This window comes from Petromyzon marinus, chromosome 17 (genome assembly GCF_048934315.1).
Source record: "Petromyzon marinus isolate PM22_M1 ecotype Great Lakes invasive population chromosome 17, UKy_Petmar_22M1.pri1.0, whole genome shotgun sequence".
Lineage (NCBI taxonomy): Eukaryota > Metazoa > Chordata > Hyperoartia > Petromyzontiformes > Petromyzontidae > Petromyzon > Petromyzon marinus.
The window spans coordinates 11,702,813-11,725,161 of record NC_133683.1 but is presented as its reverse complement, the minus strand read 5'-3'; the positions used below and the strand labels follow the sequence as shown (position 1 = coordinate 11,725,161).

At 46.4% G+C, this 22,349-nt stretch overlaps 1 protein-coding gene across 1 annotated transcript; it reads left to right on the top strand.

Annotated features, from left to right (window-relative positions):
* Nucleotides 1-2,210: 2,210 nt before the first annotated feature.
* On the top strand, nucleotides 2,211-20,729 carry GOLGA5 (golgin A5). The gene is made up of 13 exons (XM_032956155.2): nucleotides 2,211-2,363; nucleotides 4,236-4,916; nucleotides 6,439-6,672; nucleotides 7,875-8,094; nucleotides 11,723-11,846; nucleotides 12,892-13,095; nucleotides 13,891-14,064; nucleotides 14,731-14,859; nucleotides 15,740-15,838; nucleotides 16,937-17,150; nucleotides 17,937-18,042; nucleotides 18,632-18,695; nucleotides 20,100-20,729. Exons 2-13 carry the CDS (start codon nucleotides 4,274-4,276, stop codon nucleotides 20,178-20,180), a joined length of 2,292 nt encoding a protein of 763 aa, XP_032812046.1. The 5' UTR covers nucleotides 2,211-2,363; nucleotides 4,236-4,273; the 3' UTR covers nucleotides 20,181-20,729.
* Nucleotides 20,730-22,349: the final 1,620 nt, after the last annotated feature.

Genomic DNA, 22,349 nt, shown 5'->3' with positions numbered 1-22,349 from the left:
GTGTCGGTTTGCATAAATTTATTTTGAAAACGGCATATCTCGGACCGCATTCGTGAACATAAAGCAGACCTTAAACACGGTAGGACCAACACCTCGGCCGTAGCAGATCATTGTTCTAATTCAGTAGGCTCACATGCCATTGACTTTTCCAAGACGGAGGTTCTTTGTAAGCCATCTGGCTTCCATGAGAGATTCGTTCATGAGGCTATCCACATATACAAGCACAGAGACAATTTCAACCGAGAAGATGGATTCTATCTTAGCAATCATTGGAAAGATTTGATAAATCATTTCAGTTCTTGATTGATTGTTCACGCTTACAGTGGCTTTCAGACAGCATACATAAAAACAAATTTCGTCTCCCCCCTCCTCTTTTCAAAAAATAGATGGACTAGTCCTGGGCAAACTGCCAATCGCTGCGCGTGACGCAAACGTTATTTTTTTTTATATATAAATAAATAAATATGCCGTTTTCAAAATAAATTTATGCAAACCGACACACCTGATGATGACCGTTTGAGTTATGGTCGAAACGTCGTGAGAATTTTTTATTGTTTTATATATATTTTGTTATTCTGTTGTTTCTCTTCAACGTGACTTTACCGAAAAAACTAAGAATATACATTATTATTATTAAACATTCAAATTGTGACAACTTCCAAAAGCTATCTAGTTTGCTGAACTTGTCACAAAACCACCCAGCATGTCTACATTAATCCCATGCTGTGAGGCCAATTCCTACACTTACTAAACAGTGGTGAAATATACCCAGTTATCTAACTTACGGACTACAATTCCAAACCTCGGTTCAAATCTCCACTATTGGGGCCTCTCAGTGACCAGATGTTAACTATCTCGCCTGGTACACAGGAGGTCGTGGGTTCGATCCAGACCCTGACGCCTGCTGCTGCTGTATATTTGGAGTTTGCGGTGTCTCTCTCATCATCATTAGAGTGGCTAGGAGATGTTAACTATCTCGGCAGGTACACAGGAGGTCGTGGGTTCGATCCAGACCCTGACGCCTGCTGCTGCTGTATATTTGGAGTTTGCGTGTCTCTCTCATCATCATCACAGTGGCTAGGAGATGTTAACTACCTCGCCTGGTGATACACAAGAGGTCGTGGGTTCGATCCCGACCCTGACGCCTGCTGCTGTATAATTGGAGTCTGCATCTCTCTCTCATCATCATCACGGTGGCTAGGAGATGTTAACTATCTCGCCAGGTATACAGGAGGTCGTGGGTTCGATCCCGACCCTGACGCCTGCTGCTGCTGTATATTTGGAGTTTGCGTGTCTCTCTCTCATCATCATCACGGTGGCTAGGAGATGTTAACTACCTCGCCTGGTACACAGGAGGTCGTGGGTTCGATCCCGACCCTGACGCCTGCTGCTGCTGTATATTTGGAGTTTGCGTGTCTCTCCGTGAATGTGTGGATTTTTCTCCGGATGCTCCGGTTTTTCACTCCCCATTCAAAAACATGCGTTCAGAGTATTTTTAATTTCCACGTGATAAGCCACGACCTGTGTGTGTGTGTGATACTGCGACCTTTGTGGGGAGCGGTGGTGTAGCGGTCAGCAACACTGCGCTACGAACCTCTAACGAGTACCTGGTGCGGTGTGAAAACACCGCCCACTGGAGGTGATTAAACATTGCCAGTGGGGAGACAAAGGCGGCCGGGCGTGGTGTTGGCGACCCACCCCCTCGTGTGCCCTGCCGGCCTTCGTAGGTGCTCACACATGCCAACCCATACGGTTTACCCCGTCCGTAATCTTGTGTAGTGGAATTGAGTTTGTCCATTGGGCGTACAGCCGTTTCAATCTGTTTTTGTTTCTCCCTTGTGACGATGAGACGTTGTAGGATGAACGTGGAGATGTAATAAGGTGTCTGAATTGCTCTGTAATAAGGTTAGGCAGCACTGATAAGGGGTTGACAGCTGTGGGTGCTCGCGAGCAGCACTTGCCCCAGCAGCTCAAGGCTACACGGGGGATCTTTGTCTTTTCTTTTTTTGGGGGGGGGGTGTAAGGGGAGGGGGGGTGATACTCCGACCTTTGACCTGTGGAGTTTCCCCCACAGCGGATGTGACGTCATAGGGGGTGCGCTGGTCGGGGCTGGGGTGGGGGCGGGGCGAGGGTGGAGGGGGCGGGGCGATGGCGGGGAGGTGGGGGGGCGAGGGTGTTGAGAGGGAGCCTCGCGCCGCCATTGGTCCACGCGCCCGCCCCGCGCGTCACGTGACGGTGGTAGGAGGGGAGGGGGGCGGTGCCTGGGCTTCGTCCACGTCTCAGGATCTCCGCGGCCTTCGCTCAGGCAATCAACAATCATCGTCGTGCGCCATCTGAACGACACCAACGTTATCAACGTCGGAGTGAGTTGCCGGCGAGTAGCTTACGCGATTAAATGCACGGGGTCTGTGTCTATATTGGGGAGCCGCGGCCAACCTGAGGGTTTTTTTGTTGTTGTTGTTTAGTCCAGGCCCGCGCGCGGCCGTCCTCGATCCAGCCACGCGAATGTGGAATTTCCATCGCCGGCTCGGAGCTGCCGTGTCCCTCGTTTCAGTCGACAGACGCTGACGTTGGGTTGGGTCTTTGCGCGTTGATTTGACGATGCTTTCAGGAAGGCGATGAGGGTCGACACGGGAGCATAGGAGTACGGTACAGTAGAGTACAGATGTGGATTTTGCACTGCCGTTCACTTGCCGCCCGAGCACGTTGGCCCGCACTCTCTGTGATGACAACCTCTATGTTTGAGGGGTTAGATCGCGTCATTATAGATGTGTCGTTAAACCCGCCCACCACCCGACACAGCCGATTAGAACGGCTTCGTCACGTGAACAGAACGTGCCGATTCGTTACCAGTACAGCACTAACCGGTGCATTGGAGAGTAGATGCACAAGACAATTTGCTCTCCCAACACACTGGTGTGCTGTACTAGTAACGAAGTGTCGGGTGGTGGCGGGTTTAACGACACATCTACGCGATCTAACCCCCCCCCCCCAAAAAAAAAAAACATCTTATGGATGATATTGGTCGCGACATCCTACTACGTGTTAAACTGATGACAACCTGTTTGTGCATTGTGGTTGCCTTCCCCATGCACTAGCACAGCGATCTTCACTAATTTTCAGAGGGGTGGGGGCGGGAGCACTTTCGCCGACAGGACGTCAGTGTTGAGGGCCGTCACGCATTTGAAACCATCGGGGATTGACAGCAGCACGATGATGATGATGGGCGGGTGTTTACACAATTTGTGTGGAGTATTGAGCCACACTAAAGGCCACCAGGGGCCGCTAGTGCAATGAAGAACACTGACATAGGCTCATTCCTGCTTAGCGTCCGAGATCTGATGAGACTCGTGTTCATTCCAGGTGATTTGGCGGCAATGATGGTGGAGATGCTGATGATAATGGTGCTGCTGTTGGTGATGGTGGTGGTTATGGTGAATGTTATGATGATGGTGATGGGTGTTGGTGGTAGTGAGAATGGTCGAATTGGTCATATCGATCATTGTGTTGATAATAGTGGTGATGGTAATTATGATAATGGTGATTTTGGAGGTGACGATTGTAAAGGTGGTGAGTGGGTTAATTATGTGGTGATAAGGAGGGTGGGAGAGATGTCAGTGGTGGTGATGTACGTGACTGTGGCAAGGGCAACTCCAAGTTAGAGGCAATGCAGACCTGTCAACATTACCACCAATATTGATCCAGTCGTTATCAGAATACATTACTTTACAGTTTTAATCACTATAATAGCCATTTAAACTGTTATTTTGGTTGCCTTTAACATCATCACGGTTATCAAAATCTTGAATACCATCTACATTAGGACCACCATCATTGCCTTCACCATCATCACTTTTTTCATGAACATCATCATTACCATCATAATTACCACTGTCAGCAAAATCAGCACCACCATTATTGCCATCACCACCTGCCTATGTTCAGTAATTAAAGATTAAATAGGTTTTGACATCAGAATATGGTATTTACATTTCAATATGGGAAGGCAACATCATTCTTTAAGGATATACTAAACTGAGGCATAGGAATATGAAATTTCTACCTTTCATCCTGCAACAGCAGACTAGACATACACAGTACATCCAATAACTACCATTTTGTTGATTATGCAAAATAAGTTGCCAATTCTTGGTAATTACTAATTTCTCACAAATGCAATTTCGAATATTCAGACATACTCACGAGCAAGTCTTCACTGCTGTCTTCCCGAACAGGACTTGCTCTCAAGTGTGACCCGGGACAGCACCACAAGATGTCCTGGATCACGGGCTTGGCCGGCAAAGCCGAGGAGTTACTCAACCTCGTGGACCAGGGGGCGGCTGTTGCTCTGAGCAAGTCCCAAAGTGGCGTGGACCTTGAGTATGACTCCCTGCAGGGAAGTGCCGCCAGCAAGACTTATGACCAAGGCATTGCCATGGGGGGAGCTACGTATCAATCATCTGAGCTCCATCCGAGCTACCCATCGTCCAGTTACATCTCCTCCGCAGCCAGCAACATCATATCGAGCAAGACAAATGCGGCCACAATTTTGGCTGGCACGGCCAACCTGACGCCGCTATCCCAGATGGCCACGGCCGTGGCCGTGCCGCCGCCGCCAGCGGCAGGCGTCGGCAATGGCAGCCGGCCCTCGGCGCAGTTCGTGCGGCCCAAGAAGGTGGAGCCGGATGACGAGCAGGCGCTCTTCGATTTCCTCAACAGTCCCGCGGAGAAGGCGGCCAACGGAGCCACCGGTGGTGGCGAACGTCCAAAAACACCGTTGGCGTTCGGTGGTCACTCGCGTGCTTCCAGCTCCAGCTCCCTGTCAGCGAGTGGCGGCGGTGGTGGCAACGGTGGCGGTGCCAGGAGGAGCATGGAGGATGGGGGGTCGCGAAGGGACGATGCCAGCAATGAGCAGGGTAACAGTGGAGAGGCGGTCCTGCGTTAGTTACGATGCGCATGCACACCGCAGACCAGACCTGGGGTCAATTAGAGTAGGAATTAAGTACTATATAAGTAATTGCAATGATGATATTGTCATTTTTATAGCTAACAATGCTGCAGTGATAATTTAAATTACCTCCTGATCTGCCACATAGAGATATGCATTTTTATCTATAACGCGGTGAGGTCTTTGACTAAATCACCCGAATGCACTTGGTCTCGTCAGATCTCAGAAGTTAAGAAGTTCTGAGACTGGATAGTGCTTGGCTCGGTGACCGCTGTGCATTAAAGCAGCTATTATAGGGGGTGTTAGATAAATCACTCAAATCACACTGGCTACCAGTCCACAAGCTGTCGCGAGCGGGTTGTCAGTGTATAGATCACATGTCAAAACCTCCCACGTACGGAGCCTCTGCACTAATTGTGCGTCATCATTGCCGGAAAAAAATTATTATGAACTTTTATAATCACATTGTAGGATTTATGCATGAAAAGGATTGATATTTATTCCAGTATTTATGGTTTATGATCAACTTATGGAGGATTATACCCCCTCTGTTGATACAGGATAGCACCCCCTAATACTGTGGGATGACATCAGCAGAGGGCAGTGCAGCACATTCCATTGTACTGTATAATGCTTCAGCTTCTATGCCCTTTCATCAGTCCACTGCTGGATGAGGCCCTAACCACATCTGGATGGGTCACAAGGGTTATTTAACTCTACTGCACACTCTTGAGTGCAGGTTGGTGAAGACGGGGAGTATTGACGGCATTTGGGCATCTGCACTTCTCTCTGCTGGCCCGCAGCAGCCTACTACAACTGATTTTAATGTCCATGGTGATTGCCCATCCTTGTACTATTCAGGCTCAACCCTGCTAAACTTCTGCGATGCAATGAGATAGTGTGAATTCTGGGTGAATTTATCATGTCATACATAGTTCATCGTGAATAACACAGATTCCTGTTTCCGTCTGGTCAGAATGACTCTTATGACAAAAAATAAGTCCTCTGACGGACACACTGACAAATGAAGTGTCGTATATATGTGTATATGAGGGTGGGTCAAGTATTTCCCGGACTTCTGCTCACAGAAGAGAGATTTAATTCCCGGATCATGGCAGTTCACGGATTCCTCAACGTGGTTTCCATCCACAGTACAGCACTTCTCCCACCCACGCACAAGTTCCCATTTCAGGATGCACGTCTTCACTTGGTCATCAGATTGGAAGTGTTGCCCACCCAAATGCACCTTCTTAAGAAGACCAAACAGATGGAAATCACTGGGGACCAGGTCTGGAATGTATGGCAGGATGTGGGAGAATCTGCCTGCCCAGTGTGTTCAATTTGCTTGTGGTGGCATAAAGCTCTTTTCTGTGTGCAAAAGTGTCCCCATATATGGATGAAAAGTCAAAATGCATGTGTAGATTACTAGATTGAAGAGCTGTCCTAGCTCTGTTGGTTTTACCAAGGTTCTGTCATCGTGCCGTCGTCAGACACGTCCGAGAGTTTAGACTTGCCGCGGGATTCATCCACGCCCGCCTCGTCTCTTGCGTCCGGTGAGGACGTGCCGGACGCAGTCTCGGTGTCGCCAGCTCGCTCTTCCAAGGACAGCCAGTCCCAGGAGCTGTCCAACCTGCGCCTGGAGAACCAGCTGCTGAGGAACGAGGTGTCGTCCCTTAACCAGGAGATGGTCTCACTAATGCAGAGGAATAAGCAGATTCAAGAAGGTGGGTGTTGTTGTACAAGGTCTTGGCGGATACTTTTCACGAAATTAACTCGCCGTGCATGAACCGTATTTATTATCACGTGAACGCGGCAGACCTGCGGGGTGCACACCGTACATGTTTTTGTTTTTACAACATTAAATAATTGCAGAAAAAAAAGTTACAATTGTGGAAGTAAACTAAATATATATGAGCACACGGCACTTAAAAAGTTAGTCGAGCCAAATTGTCTACCTGTACGGGGCATTGCTCATCTTTTTTGGCAGCCCTAAGCTAGTGGTGGATATTCCACTTTCCCAAGGCAGGAGCCAGTCCGTGTGTGAATATGATGAGCGCCATTGCCAAAATGTGGTACATATTCTATGTACAGCAGAGGGATGATGGGGTGAGTTCACTCCACCAGATTTCAACTCCCAAACACCTTTTAAAAATTTTCTTGCAGTAACCGTACTACCAAGTAGCCAAAATAAAAAGTCGTTAAAGCTGATGATTAAACCGGCGCCCAAGTTAAAAAGCACGAATGAACGCAGTTTATCCGCAAACTCGATAATCTGCCAACGGATATGTAAAGGTCAATATGCAGCTCTGCAATTACTCGTGTCACTGCTGGCAGGTTTATTTAATAGAGGGAGCTCTAGATAGTATTTGGCCTAGCTTTCACTCTGGCTAGACGTATTGGAAGAAGTGGTGGTACCCACACTGCCACACATTACCTGCCGATAGACTGTGGTGTGCCCATTCATATTATATTGTATCAACTGCTACACCTACAGACAATTGAGAGATATAACTCTTACATTCATGTGATACATAGGTTTTTTCATCCAGTTTATTATTTATAATAGATTTTTGGGTTAGGCCACGTAATCATCTGGCTACATTTACGACGTGCAATCCTCCACCATTTGACACAGCCAAACAAATCACATTTTCAGGTGTTCAAGTGTCTAACACGCAAATTATTGTTTGAGCTCACCGGTAAGCTGAGGAAACAATCTAATTGCTAAATTTGATTGTGAGGAATTACGTTTCCCTTGAAAGTGTGCCATGCGCCAAGCATCTTCCGGATACAATCCGGGGAGTAAGGATTAAAATCCAGGAAGTCAGAATAAAATCCAGGAATTCATTATACTGCATGATACCTCACACGAGTACTTCCCACTCTCTTTGCCTATCCCTGGCGGCGGACCCCGCTCTCCGCGCAGACCTGGGCCTGGCTCGCGCGCGCATGGAGAAGTGGGACGCGGACGCGTCGCGCGGAGACCGAGTCGCGCGGCTGCTGCAGGCGCGCGTGGATGACCTCACGGCCTCGCTCGCCGCCAAGGATTCGCAGCTCGCTGTGCTCAAGGTGCGGCTCAGCGAGGCCGATCAGCTCCTGCGGGCACGCACGGAGGCACTCGACACCCTGCAGGAGGACCGCAACAGGTAGTGAGGGCCTCGCCACCACCACTGCCATCGTCTCTGGACATTGTCTTTAGAATTGCTCCTGCTAATGACGGTGAGGATTGTGATACAATGGCAAAATTGCTACGGCTACAATTGGTCGTAGTGATGAAAAAATGAATAGGCTTTATATCTTCCGGCAAGAATACAGATGCCTATTATGAATTGTGATAGGTGTCCATTTGGTGTCTGAACATCTTAACAGCTGTATTCTTGCCGGCAAGGGTAAATACTTTTTTATTATCTTGATACTGGTGAAAAGGGTCCCATAGACATTGGTAGTAGTGCTGTATTCCTGTCATAAGTAAATCTAATTGTATTAGAGTTAGATTCATAATAAAGGTTTTTGGGTTAGATCGCGTTTATTTATAAATGTGTCGTAACCCTCCACCACCCGACACGGCCAATCAGCAAAAAAAGTGTCACGTTGACAAAAGACAAATAATTCACTACTTCAGCCCACCGGTGTGTTGAAGAGTTAATCCACATTTACAGTTTGAGTACGACGTTTCGCTGGTAAATACTTCCAGCATCATCGGGCAATTCGCCAGAATGGTAAAGCCCTCGCTTGCTCCCGGTTTTATATAGAGCAGCAGGGTGACGTCATCACTTAACTCATCAGGTGCAGTGATTAGAGGCGGAGGGGGGGTAATGTAATTATATAATCGATTAGTAATCAGTCATTGGTTATGATTAGTAATGAGTTGTAGATTAGTAATTCTTTAAATGTAATGTGTATTATTTAATAATACGCTTCCAGGCCGCACTAAGCCGGTAGCTGTCAGAGCGATTAAAGTTATTCTTGTTCCTCTCAATTTCAATGGATTCTCTAATTAGTCTTTGCCAGTAATAATTAGTTTTACACACCACTGCAACATTGTCAAAATCAATTGAGTGTCCTTGTTGACAAGCATGTTCTGCCACTGCCGACAGTTGTGTTTGAGATAATTTAATATTTCTCTGATGTTCTTTTAGTCTTACGCTGATGTTACGTCCCATCTGCCCAATGTAGCAGCTGCCACATGAACAATTAATCCGATATACACCTTCTGTTGATAGTTTAGGTAATGCATCTTTAGTGCAAGATACTAGTTTTTGAATTTTGTGTACTGTACCAAATCTTACTGTAATGTTTTGCTTTTGCAGAACACGGGCTAATTTGTCAGTTACTCCTGAGATATATGGAATTTTTATTGTTTTAACAATCTGGTCGCTTTCAGTAGTATTGCTTTGCGATCGTGATTTGGCATTCAGTGCTCTGTTAATTTGAGCATTATTGTAGCCATTCTGTCGTAGTGCGTCTTTAACGTGTTTAATCTCTCTCACTAGACTCTCACCATCTGACACTGTTTTGGCCCGATGTACGAGCATCTTGATAAGAGAGGATTTCTGAGCTGGATGATGATGTGATTCTGCATTCAGATAGGCATCAGTGTGCGTTTGCTTTCTGTAAACGCTGTGTGTTATTTTACCGTTTAGGCCATGTCCAAGCAAAATATCTAGGAATGGGAGTGTGTTATTCACCTCCATTTCCATGGTGAACTGGATGGCCGGGTTTTGTGCATTGAGATGATTTAGAAAATCATTAAGTGTATCTTTACCATGTGGCCAGACAACCAAAGTGTCATCCACATACCTAAACCAAAAGGATGGTTTTAATGTGCTCGAGGCAAGTGCTCTTATTTCAAAGTTTTCCATGTACAAATTTGCTATAGCAGGGGATAAAGGAGAACCCATTGCTGCTCCTTCCTTTTGTTTAAAGAAATCCCCTCTCCATAAGAAGTAAGTGTTATTTAAACAATGGCCAGCAAGTTTCGTAATATCTTTTTGTAAACCGGTATTCTTTACTAGTGTATCAAGTAATTTAAGCGATTCGTCCACTGGAACCTTAGTGAATAGAGAAATCACATCAAAACGTACCAGAATATCATCAGGAGTAAGTTTAATATCTTTAATCACATTCACAAGATGTTCTGAATTTTTTATGAATGAAGATGTCTTACCGATGTAGGGCTGTATTTGTTTGGTTATATATTTTGCTAATTGATATGTGGCAGAGCCAATTGTACTGACTATGGGTCGTAATGGGATGCCGATTTTATGAATCTTTGGTAGCCCATAGAGTCTAGGTGGTTTTGAGGCCCTTGGCTTAATTAGGTATTGCTCATTTTTAGGGATTAATGAATTTGCAATTATTGCAGTGGTCTTACGTTCTAAAGTATTAGTTGGATCTCGTTTAATTTTAATGTAGGTACTTTCCTCTAGTAAATTTCTAGATTTATTATCATAATCGGCTCGTGACATCACTACAGTAGTGCGGCCTTTATCAGCTGCTAGGATTTGGATATCCTTATTTACACGCAGCTCTCTTAAGGCGTTTGCCTCGTTAGAGCTAATATTTACTTTTGGAACTTTGCTATTCTCAATTATTTTAGCAACCTCATGTCTAGTCATCTCTGCCTCATTATGTGGAAGGAGTCTAACTGCTGATTCTACCTCAGCAATTATCTCATCCACTGGAATTGTGCGTGGGGTAACGGCAAAGTAAAGGCCTTTAGAAAGGATAGAGACCATGTCACCGGTTAATACAGTGTTGGTCAAGTTCAGTACAGTTTTGTTTTTACATTTTTGGTTTTCAGTAGGGATTTGTTTATTATGTAGTCTAGAAAATTTATTAATTTGGTTAGTTTTTGTTAGTTGTACAGTGTAGTTGCAGTGCAGTATTACTTTGACATTGAATTACAATTGGAATCATTATTTCATTATTACTGTAATGTAATTCAGTAGCTATTCTTCATTGCCGTTAACCATGATCAATGCACTGCTGTGTGTAGGTCTTCCCAAGCCATCACCCTGGGGAGTCCCATCATATTCCTCGCAGAAACTAGTATTACACCACCCCATGCAGAAAAAAACTCCAAGTGGAGGATTTGCCAAACTAATTAAGTGCAGGACATGACTGAAATCAGAGTTAACATTCGTTCTTATTGTCTGGGTTAATTAAATTACATTATTTAATGAATAATGGCTCCTGGAGGATGACATAACTTAACTACTTTAAGCTCACTTTTAGCTACACTAGGCACATAACTTTTCCTGCCCTGCACAGAGTGTTTGTCACTGCCAATAAAAAATGCTGAATTCTCATAGCTAAAAATTAGCCAAATTAGTTCATTTGTGCAGTCTTTGGTGACAGAGCTGAGTCCATCGACTTACTACATTTGAGAACCCATTTCAATCACATGTGTTTGTCACTGCCAATAAAAAATGCTGAATTCTCATAGCTAAAAATGAGCCAAATTAGTTCATTTGTGCAGTCTTTGGTGACAGAGCTGAGTCCATCAACTTACTACATTTGAGAACCCATTTCAATCACATGTGGCTGTCCAGATGCGCTCTCATCGCGGAGTTACCTGGTCACCGCTAATCATAGGTATTTGCCCAAATTTGAACACAGCTTTTAGTTGTTCCGGCCAAGTGCGCTGATGCGGTATTTAATCCCCAGAGCCACCCAGCCACTTCACGGCAGGGAGTGTGTTCTGACACGGGTTACGTGTTGTGACGCGGCTCGTCTGTTCTGACGTGAGAGTCGTGTGTTTTGCGCTTACAGGATACTGCACGACCAGAGAGATTGCAGCAGCCTGCAGACGCAGGCGCTGCACACTGTTGAAGAACGGCTGCACGACGCTGAGGCTAGTGTCCGTCGTGAGCAGGAGAGCTACCGGAAGATGCAGGTCCTTGCCCAGCTCACAAGCACAGCACCCGCTCACACTCACGCAACGTGGTGTAATGTTGCCACTCCAGCGAGCTTAGACAATGCTTGACGGTGCGGCATGTTGGCGTACGCATGTAACTCGGCCCTTTGGAGATCAAGGGTGGTTGGCTCAAGTAGGTTTGTGAAACTCCCAATCCCTCTGGGCTGCAAGGTGGTGGCTAGGAGACGGCATTACAGAAAGTTGGTGCATGAGCCCGTTTGTGAGGGCCTCTTATTTGGTGTGTGGCCCTTCTCAGGACACCCTGGTTTCTTCACACTTGCAAAATACTGCTAAAGTAAGAGAATTGGCCATTCATCCTAACAAGACCCTTCTAAAATATTCTTGAGACTTGGTATTGCTTGGTTTGCACCCCCTGTGGATGCCCTGGGGCTCTTGTGCTGACGTGACCGTCCCGGCGGTCCCTGGGGCTCGTTGTTGCTGATGCTTGGCTCTGGTTGCTTTGTCCCATGCTGTTCAGTGGTGTCGCTCCCTGGCCTGTCTCCCATGTTTCCCTGCTCCAGACTCTTCCATCCCCCTTCTACCTGAGATGTGGTTGCATTTCGCACTATACTCGAAAAGATGTTAAGCGACTAACTACTGCGTATATTTTACAGAGCATAAATGATTAAAACAATGCAAATTTGACTCACATTTTCAGTATAATATCAGCCTGCAGTCATCCCATGGCGGGACAAAGAACTGAGAGTATGGTATGCTGTCGAATACTGTATCATTCCATGCGTATATCCAGAATTCCCATACCGCTCAGCCGCGCCAGTCAAGAAAATAGTTCGTCATTGACCGCTCAGAAACCGCGTAATAACGGGCATATTCCGCGTTCTGCGAAAAGTGTTCCCAAATGGAAGAACCGCGTCTTAACGAAAACGCCTTGCGTGAAAACTCTTTTCAGCGAGGACTTACCAATATGCAATAAAATAGTTGTTATTTAGGCCTTCCTGGATAAATCATTGGTGTTATTAACATCATGAAATCGTATCATTATGCTTAAACCTCGTCCACGCAGAGCGAGCTGACGGCTCGCGTGGGTAAGCTTGAGGCGGAGCGGCAGAGCCTGGCGGAGTCCCTGACGACGGCTGAGCGGCGGAGCGGCGAGGAGAAGCGACGCAGCGACGAGATGCAGCAGCAGCTCAAGGCCGCCCGCGCCACTGCCGAGTCGGTGAAACAGGAGCTCGCCGACTACAAGCAGAAAGCCACACGCATACTGCAGGTAGGTTGCTGCGGTGGGGGGGGGGGTGGGGAGGAGGCTTAAGCCTCACTAGTGCTTAGATGGGCAATGACCATGCACAAAAGAGGGGTTATAGGCTGTGGTGTGGCTACATTCTCGGCAGCAGAGTGCAGTTCAGCACATTCAATTGTTGTGCTGTATTTACAAACCTGCACTGACCCGCGTGGTGAAGTATGCGCTCACGTTGGCGCAGAGAGCACACAAGTCGGGGCATAGAAGGACAATAATGGAGTTTGCTGCACTGTCCACCACGTAGACCTACAGTGTCCTGTAACACCTTTTTATGCACGATAGTCATTCATCCGAGCAATATCAAGACTGCTTAGCTTCCGAGATCTGTCACACGGTTTGGTCATTGACTAAAGTGCCAATAACACAACCGGAATACAATCGGGCAGTGTAAACGCTTGCTTCTGTGTGTGTGTGTGCGCGCGTGTGTGCGGAGAGCGGCAGTGTAGCGGTTAGCCCGATGCACTACGAAACCCAGCAACCCAAGTTTGATTCCCGCGCACGGCCAACAGTGACGAATATCTGAACTAGTCTTCGGCCTCCCCTAGATTGACTCAGCCTCAAATAAGTACCTGGTGCAGTGTGCAAAAACATCGCCACTGGGGAGACAAAGGTGGCCGGGCGTCGCGCTGGCCACCCACTCCCTCGTGTGCCATGCCGGTCTTCATAGGTGCTCGCAAACAGCACTTGCCCCAACAGTCTGGTAAAGCCTATATGGGGGATCTTTGTTTTGCCTTTGTGTGTGTGCGCATGCCATTATTGCTGCAGTCCAAAGAGAAGCTGATCAGCAGCCTGAAGGAAGGCGTCGGCATGGAGGGGGTGGAGGGCGCCGTGGCCGCCTCGTGCGTGGAGCTGGAGGAGCTGCGGCACGAGCGAGACCTCCAGCGGGAGGAGACGCAGCGTCTCCAGGGCCTTGTGCAGCAGCTCAGGGTGGAACTGCAGGTGCAGGCGCGCGCGTGCGTGTGTGAGCTTGTGCGGGCATGTGTGTGCGGCCCAGTGTTGAGCGCCAAACCAGAGTTCGATTCCTGGCGACGGCTAACTTCAGTGGCGAGTTACGTCTGAACCAGTCTTTTGGCCTCCCCCCAGTGTTGATTAGGGCTTTAAAAACATCACCGAGTACACCAGTTTCTTCCCAAAAATCCCATGTAGGACCCTCCTAAAGAAGAGTCTTAACACTTGCCAGGATAAAAAAAATATATATACTATCATAAAACTGACCATGCTTGTCTTCGTTTGAGGGGTCAGTTCCAACAGTGGACTATCGGATGTCCACTGTTGACTTCCTACCAAGCATTTTCTCTGGTTTCCTTCCACACACAAAAAGAAAAAAAACATTAATTGAATTGGTCAAACATCCCAGTGTAAGACCTGTCAAAAACAGTCTCGAGCAGCGGTGCAGTCCTTCAGTTTTCATAAATAACTTGAAACCTCTCCCAGTGCACAATATCTGGAAATAATGGAAGTAGGTCTAATTTAGGTCAATTTCAGCGATTTCAGAGGTCGGTTGGCATGAAAACCTGAGGGCACTGCTGCCCACAAAACCCCAGAAGACTCGACGAAGCTTCTGGGGTGAGTGAACGACGTTTCGTTTTTGTTGGGATGTCGCAGGACAGCGAGGTGCAGCAGGCTGCGGAGGTGGAGGCTCAGCGCGAGCAGCAGCAGGAGCTGCACGAGCAACTGGGCCTGCAGCAGCGCGCACGGCAGGAGGCCGAGAGCGAGCTCGACAGACAGAAGCAGGTGAGGGAGGAGCCACCGCAACCTCGTGCACTCGTACCGCGTCCTGTTGCTGAGGTTGCTTATTCTCTTCTGCCGCCCCCATTGTCTGGCTTCCAATCCAATCCCGGATCAGAGTCAAGGTCGCACTGCAGTTTTCAAAATCCTCCACGGACTCGCCCCCGTGTCAGGCCTCCCTTCTCATCACTCTACTCATTTTGTATTGGGAGCCAGTGGTCTGACTGGAGTATTGAGGTGATTGTTGTGGGTTGGGGTGACTGATGTGGTCTCATTTAGATGTGCAGATGAGAAAGTACGGTTGCAGAATTTTGGATCTCCTGGAGTTTATAAGTGGTGGGGTTTGTGGAAGCCTTATAGGGGTTGCAGTAGTCGAGTGGGGATAGGATGGCAGCATGGGTTAGGGCATCAGCAGCAGGAGTTGGGGAAAGGAAATGGCGGATGCAGGGAGATACTGCGTAGACAGAGATATGAGGTCCTGCAGAGTTGAGATGTGGGAAGAGATGGATAATTTGGGACAATGATGACTGCAAGGTTTTGCACACTCTTTGCCTGTGGAATATCAGAGTTTAGGAGGTGCACACTGGAGTTTTAAGATGGGCATATGATTTGCAAAGAAAAGGTTGCACGTTTAAATTCTAGGGGTGGTCAGCTCGGCAAATAATTTATCTGGAGCCAATAAAATAGGTGCTGCTTCGTGGGAAGTCAACACGAGGCTCTGTGTAGAGAAACTGGCCACTGCCATGAGAATGTGGAATTAGCTGTGTACAGTGCGAAAGGGGGCCACTAACCAGAAATTAGCACTGTCCCATTGCTGTTTTGGGCATGGACACACTTTGACTTGGGTTCACCTTTAAACATCTCAAGATGTCTTGTTTTTTTTCAGGAATACCAGTATATTGAAGAGGAACTACACAGGACCAAGACCAGCCTTCACAGTCGGATAGGAGATCGAGAAGAAGAAATCAAAAGGCTGAGAAATCAGGTGAGCGCGAGGAGTGAAGGTAGTGCGGGAAGATTGTAGGTATCCTCGCGGAACAACCGGTATACAGTGCAGTGAAGCATTGGCCCGTTAATGAATTAGTCAGAATCAGAATATTTATATTGGAGGAATCCGATGAACTTTAAAGCTCTTTTTCACAGATGTCCGCAAGGTAGGGGTCAGAACATTACAGGTCAATACTATACGAGTACAAAGTATAGGAAAGGTAAGAAAATCAGACAAAAAATATACAAATAAAACAAAACTATTTTATCTTCCATCTTAATGGGTAAAGCCCACTGAGCTATTAGCTTATTTTTCAGAAGCGACCTGGCCACAAGTGATTGCTCAACAAAGTTGCTTATCATGTGTCAATTATAGCAGCCAAATCTTAATAATCTAAATGGATGTTTCCAAAACACATCTGATGGTGCCTTATTTCTGCCCAACTCAGAGACTCACTATCCACCACTGTCATCTCACCTGATAACAAAGCACGGGTTCAGATTCTCATAATGACTAATATTCTATTTCAGCATTTTTTTTTTGCAAAGACGTACCAATGTCACCATGAGAAAATCATCCATACAAGCGCTATCCAGGCGTGTTTTGCCTGTGACCAAATCACCCTCAGTGCTCAAGCTAAGCAGGTGTTTAGCCTGGATAGTGCTTGTATGGACGATTACCACTCGTAAAACAAGTGTCATAGGCTGCTGCGGAGCTACTTTGTCAACGGAGGGCAGTGTTTCAGCCTTCCCATCTCAAGGGGTAATCTTGGTTAAATATTGTTCATTATTAATTAAAACGAAAATATGCATAATAAAGGTTTATTTTGGGTTACATCACGTATATATATAAATGTGCCGTTAACCCGCCACCACCTGACACTGCCATTTAGTAAAATTTGTCATGTAAACAAAACTAGCTAATTAGTTACCGCTTCAGCACACCGGTGTGTTGGAGAGTAAACCCACAACATTTACAATTTGAACAAGACGTTTCACTGGTGATTACAAGCAGCCTCATCAGGCGATCTGCTAGAATTGTGAAATAAATAAATAAAAAGCCTGCAGGCTGACTCCTGACACACTCTCCGTGCAGCTGACCGCCAAGTCACTGAGCAGTAGTGGGCAGGCGGAGCTGGAGGGGCGACTGCACCAGCTCACCGAGACGCTCATCCAGAAGCAGACCTTGCTGGAGGCGCTCGGCACCGAGAAGAACTCCCTCGTCATCCAGCTGGAGCGGCTGGAGCAGCAGCTGCGGAAGGGGGCGAGCGTCGGCGGGGCCACCGTCAACATGCCCCACGTGGCAGAAGGTGGCGCCCTCCGTTTGAGCAGCAGTGCACTGAGCGATCGCCGAGTTTACCCATGCGCGGTGCTTGTGCGCAAGGTCTTCTGGTGTTTTAGGGTTCCCCAACAAATTCTGTGTGTCTCTTCTGTCTCTCCCCTTGTTTGTGTTCCTGCCCATGTCTTGTCTTTCCTGGTCTGTGCGTCTCACCATGTCTCGCTCTGTGTTTTACTTTTTCCACGTCAATCTCTGTGCCTCACTTTGTCTCTTGCCGAGTCTCTGTGTGTGTGCGTCTCTCAATGTCTGTATCTTTTCTCTCTACAGTAAAACCTTGGATTGCGAGCATAATTCGTTCCGGAAACGTGTTTGTAATCCAAAGCAATCGTGTATCAGTTGTGATCACGTGACGCTTGGCAGACAAAGCATATTCGTACTACTCGTATTGCAAGACCCTCGCTCGTTTATCAAATTAATATTTATTTAACATGTTTGCTCGTCTTGCAAAACACTCGCAGACCAAGTTACTCGCAATCCAAGGTTTTACTGTATGTTTCCTTTCTGTCCGTCTCTGCTTCTCTTTCTCTCTGTCTATCCATGCCTGTCATTGTGTATTGCTGTCTCAATGTGTGCCTTCTACATCTCTTTTGGGTCTCTCTCTCTCTTCCCTAGTTTGTCAAGACTGTGTTGCGGCTGAGATGTGAATCAGGGCCCATGTGTTTTTTGAGAGATGTGATGTCCCGACTGAACGCTACATCACGTGACAACTATAATCTGCTGATGGGAGACCTTCACGTCCTCTCTTGCTGTGCTCCAGGTGCCCGGTCGAGGGTTGTTCCCGTGCTCTTCAGCGACACTGATGTCATGCATGATGGGATGTACGGGAAAGTACGGAAGGCCGCCAACACGATAGACAAGTTTAGGTAACGACCACACTCATTTATACTTACACTGAGGTGAAGTAACCCGACGTAGCGTCTCAGGATGCACGCATGGAGTGTGGTTCAACACACTTTGAATTAAGTGTCTAAAGATGTATACGTAGGCTTTCATGTACATATGTAGAACCTAGTTGGCACCATACGTCGCCATCCGTGATAATCTGAGGTATGAATCATAATTAGTTGATTTTGGGTTAGATCCTCGTGCAGGATTATTGTTTTTTATAACCCTCCACCACCCATCAGAGCCAATGAAATCAAGTTATCACGTTGGCAACTATGCCAATTGATTAGATTTTGCGGCAAAACTGGATGAATATTCCAATGCAAGTTTTTGTACAACATTTTGCTGGAGATTACACCCAGCATTTGGGCATTAACAAGAGGACCGCAGATCTTGGGCAAATTGTTGGCAGCCAGCGGCTCACCGTGTGGCTGCTATCTTCCCCTTTGTGTGTCGTTCCTCGCGCATTTTGAGTCGTTCCCTTCGAGGGCTAGCGAATACTACGCGGCGCTTTACAAGTTTAAATTATTAATCATCGTTGATGTTGTGATTTCTGGGTGTTTGCAGCATACGTCTCGGGGTGTTTTTGAGAAGATATCCAATCGCCAGAGTTCTGGTCATTGTCTACATGGTACGTACTCAAATCAGATAAAGTTGAGATGACAAAGGCAGCGCTCTCACACCGCGACTGTCCAGAATGCTGTCATTGCTTAACATCACTGAATGTTACCAATTATGTAACTTGTGTTGCCGTAACATTTGCCTTGGGACTGGAAATTTTAGGGCAGCCCAACTTTAAATTCACATCGTATTCAGCCAGAACAGCTGATATGGTAACATCCTTGCTACCGTATTAACTGTTTTGGCAGGGTCACCATTAAAAAACGGCGACTTAGGTCAGTGGGCCGTCCCCAAAATCAACTGACTGGCTTATCTTTATTAACAATCCTTTGTTGTATTTTGAAGTCAAAAAAGAAAGGGCAAATTCCCTTGAGAAGGAGAGTGCGGCAGAATCCATTGTTATACTCGTATGTCCCCTCATGCTCCATGCCTTCATCAATCCCCGCTGATCAGTGTGGAGAAGTCTGGTCAAATAACCAATACGTCCCGGATGGCGTGGAGAGGCCCACACCCAGCAATGGAACGATAAAAGTGATGTGCACATTCTGCTATTTATGTTCAGTCTTTCACATTGAACTCTCACGTCAAACCTTCAAATGTAAACATGCTTTACAGTGGATGCAAATGTACATAGCACACGAGAGCTTTTAAAGGAAGATGCCACCGGATAAAAACAAACATCTCCCGTCGATACGCACCTGGGCTGTAGTCCCACGCAGTCTGCCACAGATCCAAAACTTCATAATTGGGAGATGCAATCTCAAGCGTGTCGTCATGGCATTCGAGCGACACCGCTTGCTACGATCTAACTCCCATGGTTTAATTGTAGAGCAGTGACATTGCTCGAGGGCTGTGGGCACCACGTGGTTTTTTATTTTGTATTAAACACAGCTTCAAACTCCTGTTAGACAACCCCGGGACACTGCCTGGCAGTGGTGGGTGTAGTGAGGTTGGAATTGCATGGTTGACATGGGACTGGTGCGAACAATTATTTGTGGGTCCCTTGTCCAATGTCCTCCCCCCCCCTCCCCCACGCTCTTTGTAACCATGGTGCCTGCTCCCCTCCGACCCATGGGTCCTGGTGCAGTTTTACCGTCTGCACACTCGAGAACTACACTGCTGCTGTTGCTGCTGCCGCCTAGGAAAATTATTTGCGGTAGTTGTTTCTTGCTGTGGTTGTCCCACCTGATGACGGACGCTTGTGTTGCGCCCGAAACGTCATTTAATTGATTTTATTTCATAACTACGTGGCTTTACCGAAAGAACCAAAGAGTATGGATCCCTGCAGTCACGAAAACTTCAGGTCTAGTTTGAGAGTTGTTTTGTTTCGGGGATGCATCTATCTGCCTTTGGTCGAAAGCCGGGCATTTTTTTACTGTACCACTTACGCACGGAATTCCCTCTTGTGTTCCAGGCTCTGCTGCACGTCTGGGTGATGATCGTTCTGCTGACGTACACGCCTGAAATCCATCACTCGAAGCATAATTTGCCCTGATCACTCACACTGCGCTTCGATACGGTTTAGAGCGGGTGATGGCACAGTTTTAATGTAATGTACGAATATTGGGGGATTTAATCAAGTTTAATTCTATTGTACACTAACGATTCTTTGCACTTTAAGCACAGCGGCTGCGTGCTGTGTGAACGCCAAACGAGAATGAGGTCACAACCAATTTGCGTGTTAAAGGTGGGAGTGTATATTGGGTTGTATCGTCGGACTATGTTACATCATGTAAAAAAAAAATTGGGCTTTCTGAAAACTGCCCAAGTTCTTCATGCCATCGGTTACTTACTTTATTGCTTAAGGTTTGAGACTTAAGAGCTGTTTTAAATTGTACAATACACGTTGTAGATTATTTGAAAGTTATTTGAACTTAACTTTGAAAATGTTTTCTTTCTGTGTCAATCAACTGAAGAAGAAATGTCTCGTGAGGTTTTGTATGTATTCTGCTTTTGTTTTGTTGTCATTTCATAGGCATTGGGAATATTTGTAGAAAAAGTAAACACTACAAAACTGTTCACAAAAATAAAAAAAATGGCAATCGGTTGTGTACTTGATCCACTCGTTGCAGTCTTGGGAATGAACATTCAAAAATTGTAGCTTTTTGTAGGATGTTTTAGTTAGACAGAAAACTGTGTTTGATAAATTCCAATGTAATATGATGAACAGAAAATCCAATATTTAAAAACGTATCTTTTGGTGTAGGATGGGAACAAATGGTGTGAAGATTAGTGTGTGAATGAAATAACATGTGTGATGAACACATTCGTAATGAGAACGTGCGGTATAGCAACGGGTGTGTGGCAGCAACAGGCATGTGACGGATATAAGTATTAGGGGGGTACGAGCAGAGCCGCCCTTGGGCTACACGGCTAATCGGGGCGACTGCCCCAGGCCCCGCGCTTTGGGGGGCCCCACGCTTTGACGTTACGGTATCAGATGTAATACGGTTTAGATTGAATGCATGGGGGGGGGGGGCAGCCGGTGTAATTTGCTTCGGGCTCCGCAACCGCCCTCTGCACGGCCCTGGATACAAGCGAGTTATGGCACTAAGGTTCTTTAGCAGAGAAAGTTTGATGAGAAGAAAACGTCTATCCAGGTAAGCCACACCAATTACAATGACCTTTTTTTTTCAGGGTCCTCCAATTGGGGTTTTTTTGTTATGAAGATGTTTTCATCCAATTAATATGAACGTGGGAGGAAACCGGAGCCACCTGAAGACGACAACCCACGCGTGCGAGGGTACCATACTCGGATAGCTCGCATAGATGGCACGGATTGAGACGAATCCATTATTTGCTGTTCGCTTTCTGGCCGGCCATGGCACCACCACCTCGACGTTTGTGCGATTGACCAACCCCTCCGCAGCGCTGGGTCCCAGGTGTGCGTGGAGTAGCATGTGATAAAAGTGTTGTCTTTGTGTAACAACAGGTAATGTAATTCTGGGATGGGCACATGATTGCAAAATGCAGAGGTTAAAGCGTGTCATGCCTGACTGAGTTGAGGGTGTTGGGTGTTATCGATTGGGAAATATAAAATAGCACAAACGTGAGCACGAGAGCTGCTGGTCCTGCTCAATCTATCAGCCGTCGTGAATCAAAGACTGGTACATGTGGTGCTCACTGAACGTCGTTTTGCGGTTCACTGTAACGTCGAGAATGGGCTACGGGATGTACTGAACATCTTATTCTTAGTTCTTTCGGTAAATTCACGTAGAAGGAAAACAATAAAACGTCGTGAGAATTTTATTGTTTTGTATTTTTATTATTTTATTGTTTCCCTTCTACGTGACTTTACCGAAAGAACCAAGAATATGAATCCCTGCAGTCACGAAAGCTTTAAATCAAAACTGTACACCTTGTTCATAAAACGTGTGTAGTGGTTCAGCCAAAAAGGTAAAGCATTATTCAACTCATAAATAAGAAAATATTGCACATTTACATATATCATCAGTGCTAAATTTTGATTTAAAGCTTTCGCGACTGCAACACAAGCAATCACACCTGATGATGATTGCTTGTGTTGCAGTTTAAACGTCGTGAGAATTTTATTGTTTTATATTTTTATTATTTTATTGTTTCCCTTTTACGTGACTTTACCGAAAGAACCAAGAATATCATCTGAATATTATCTGAAACAGGATTCCCACCACCATCCATCACA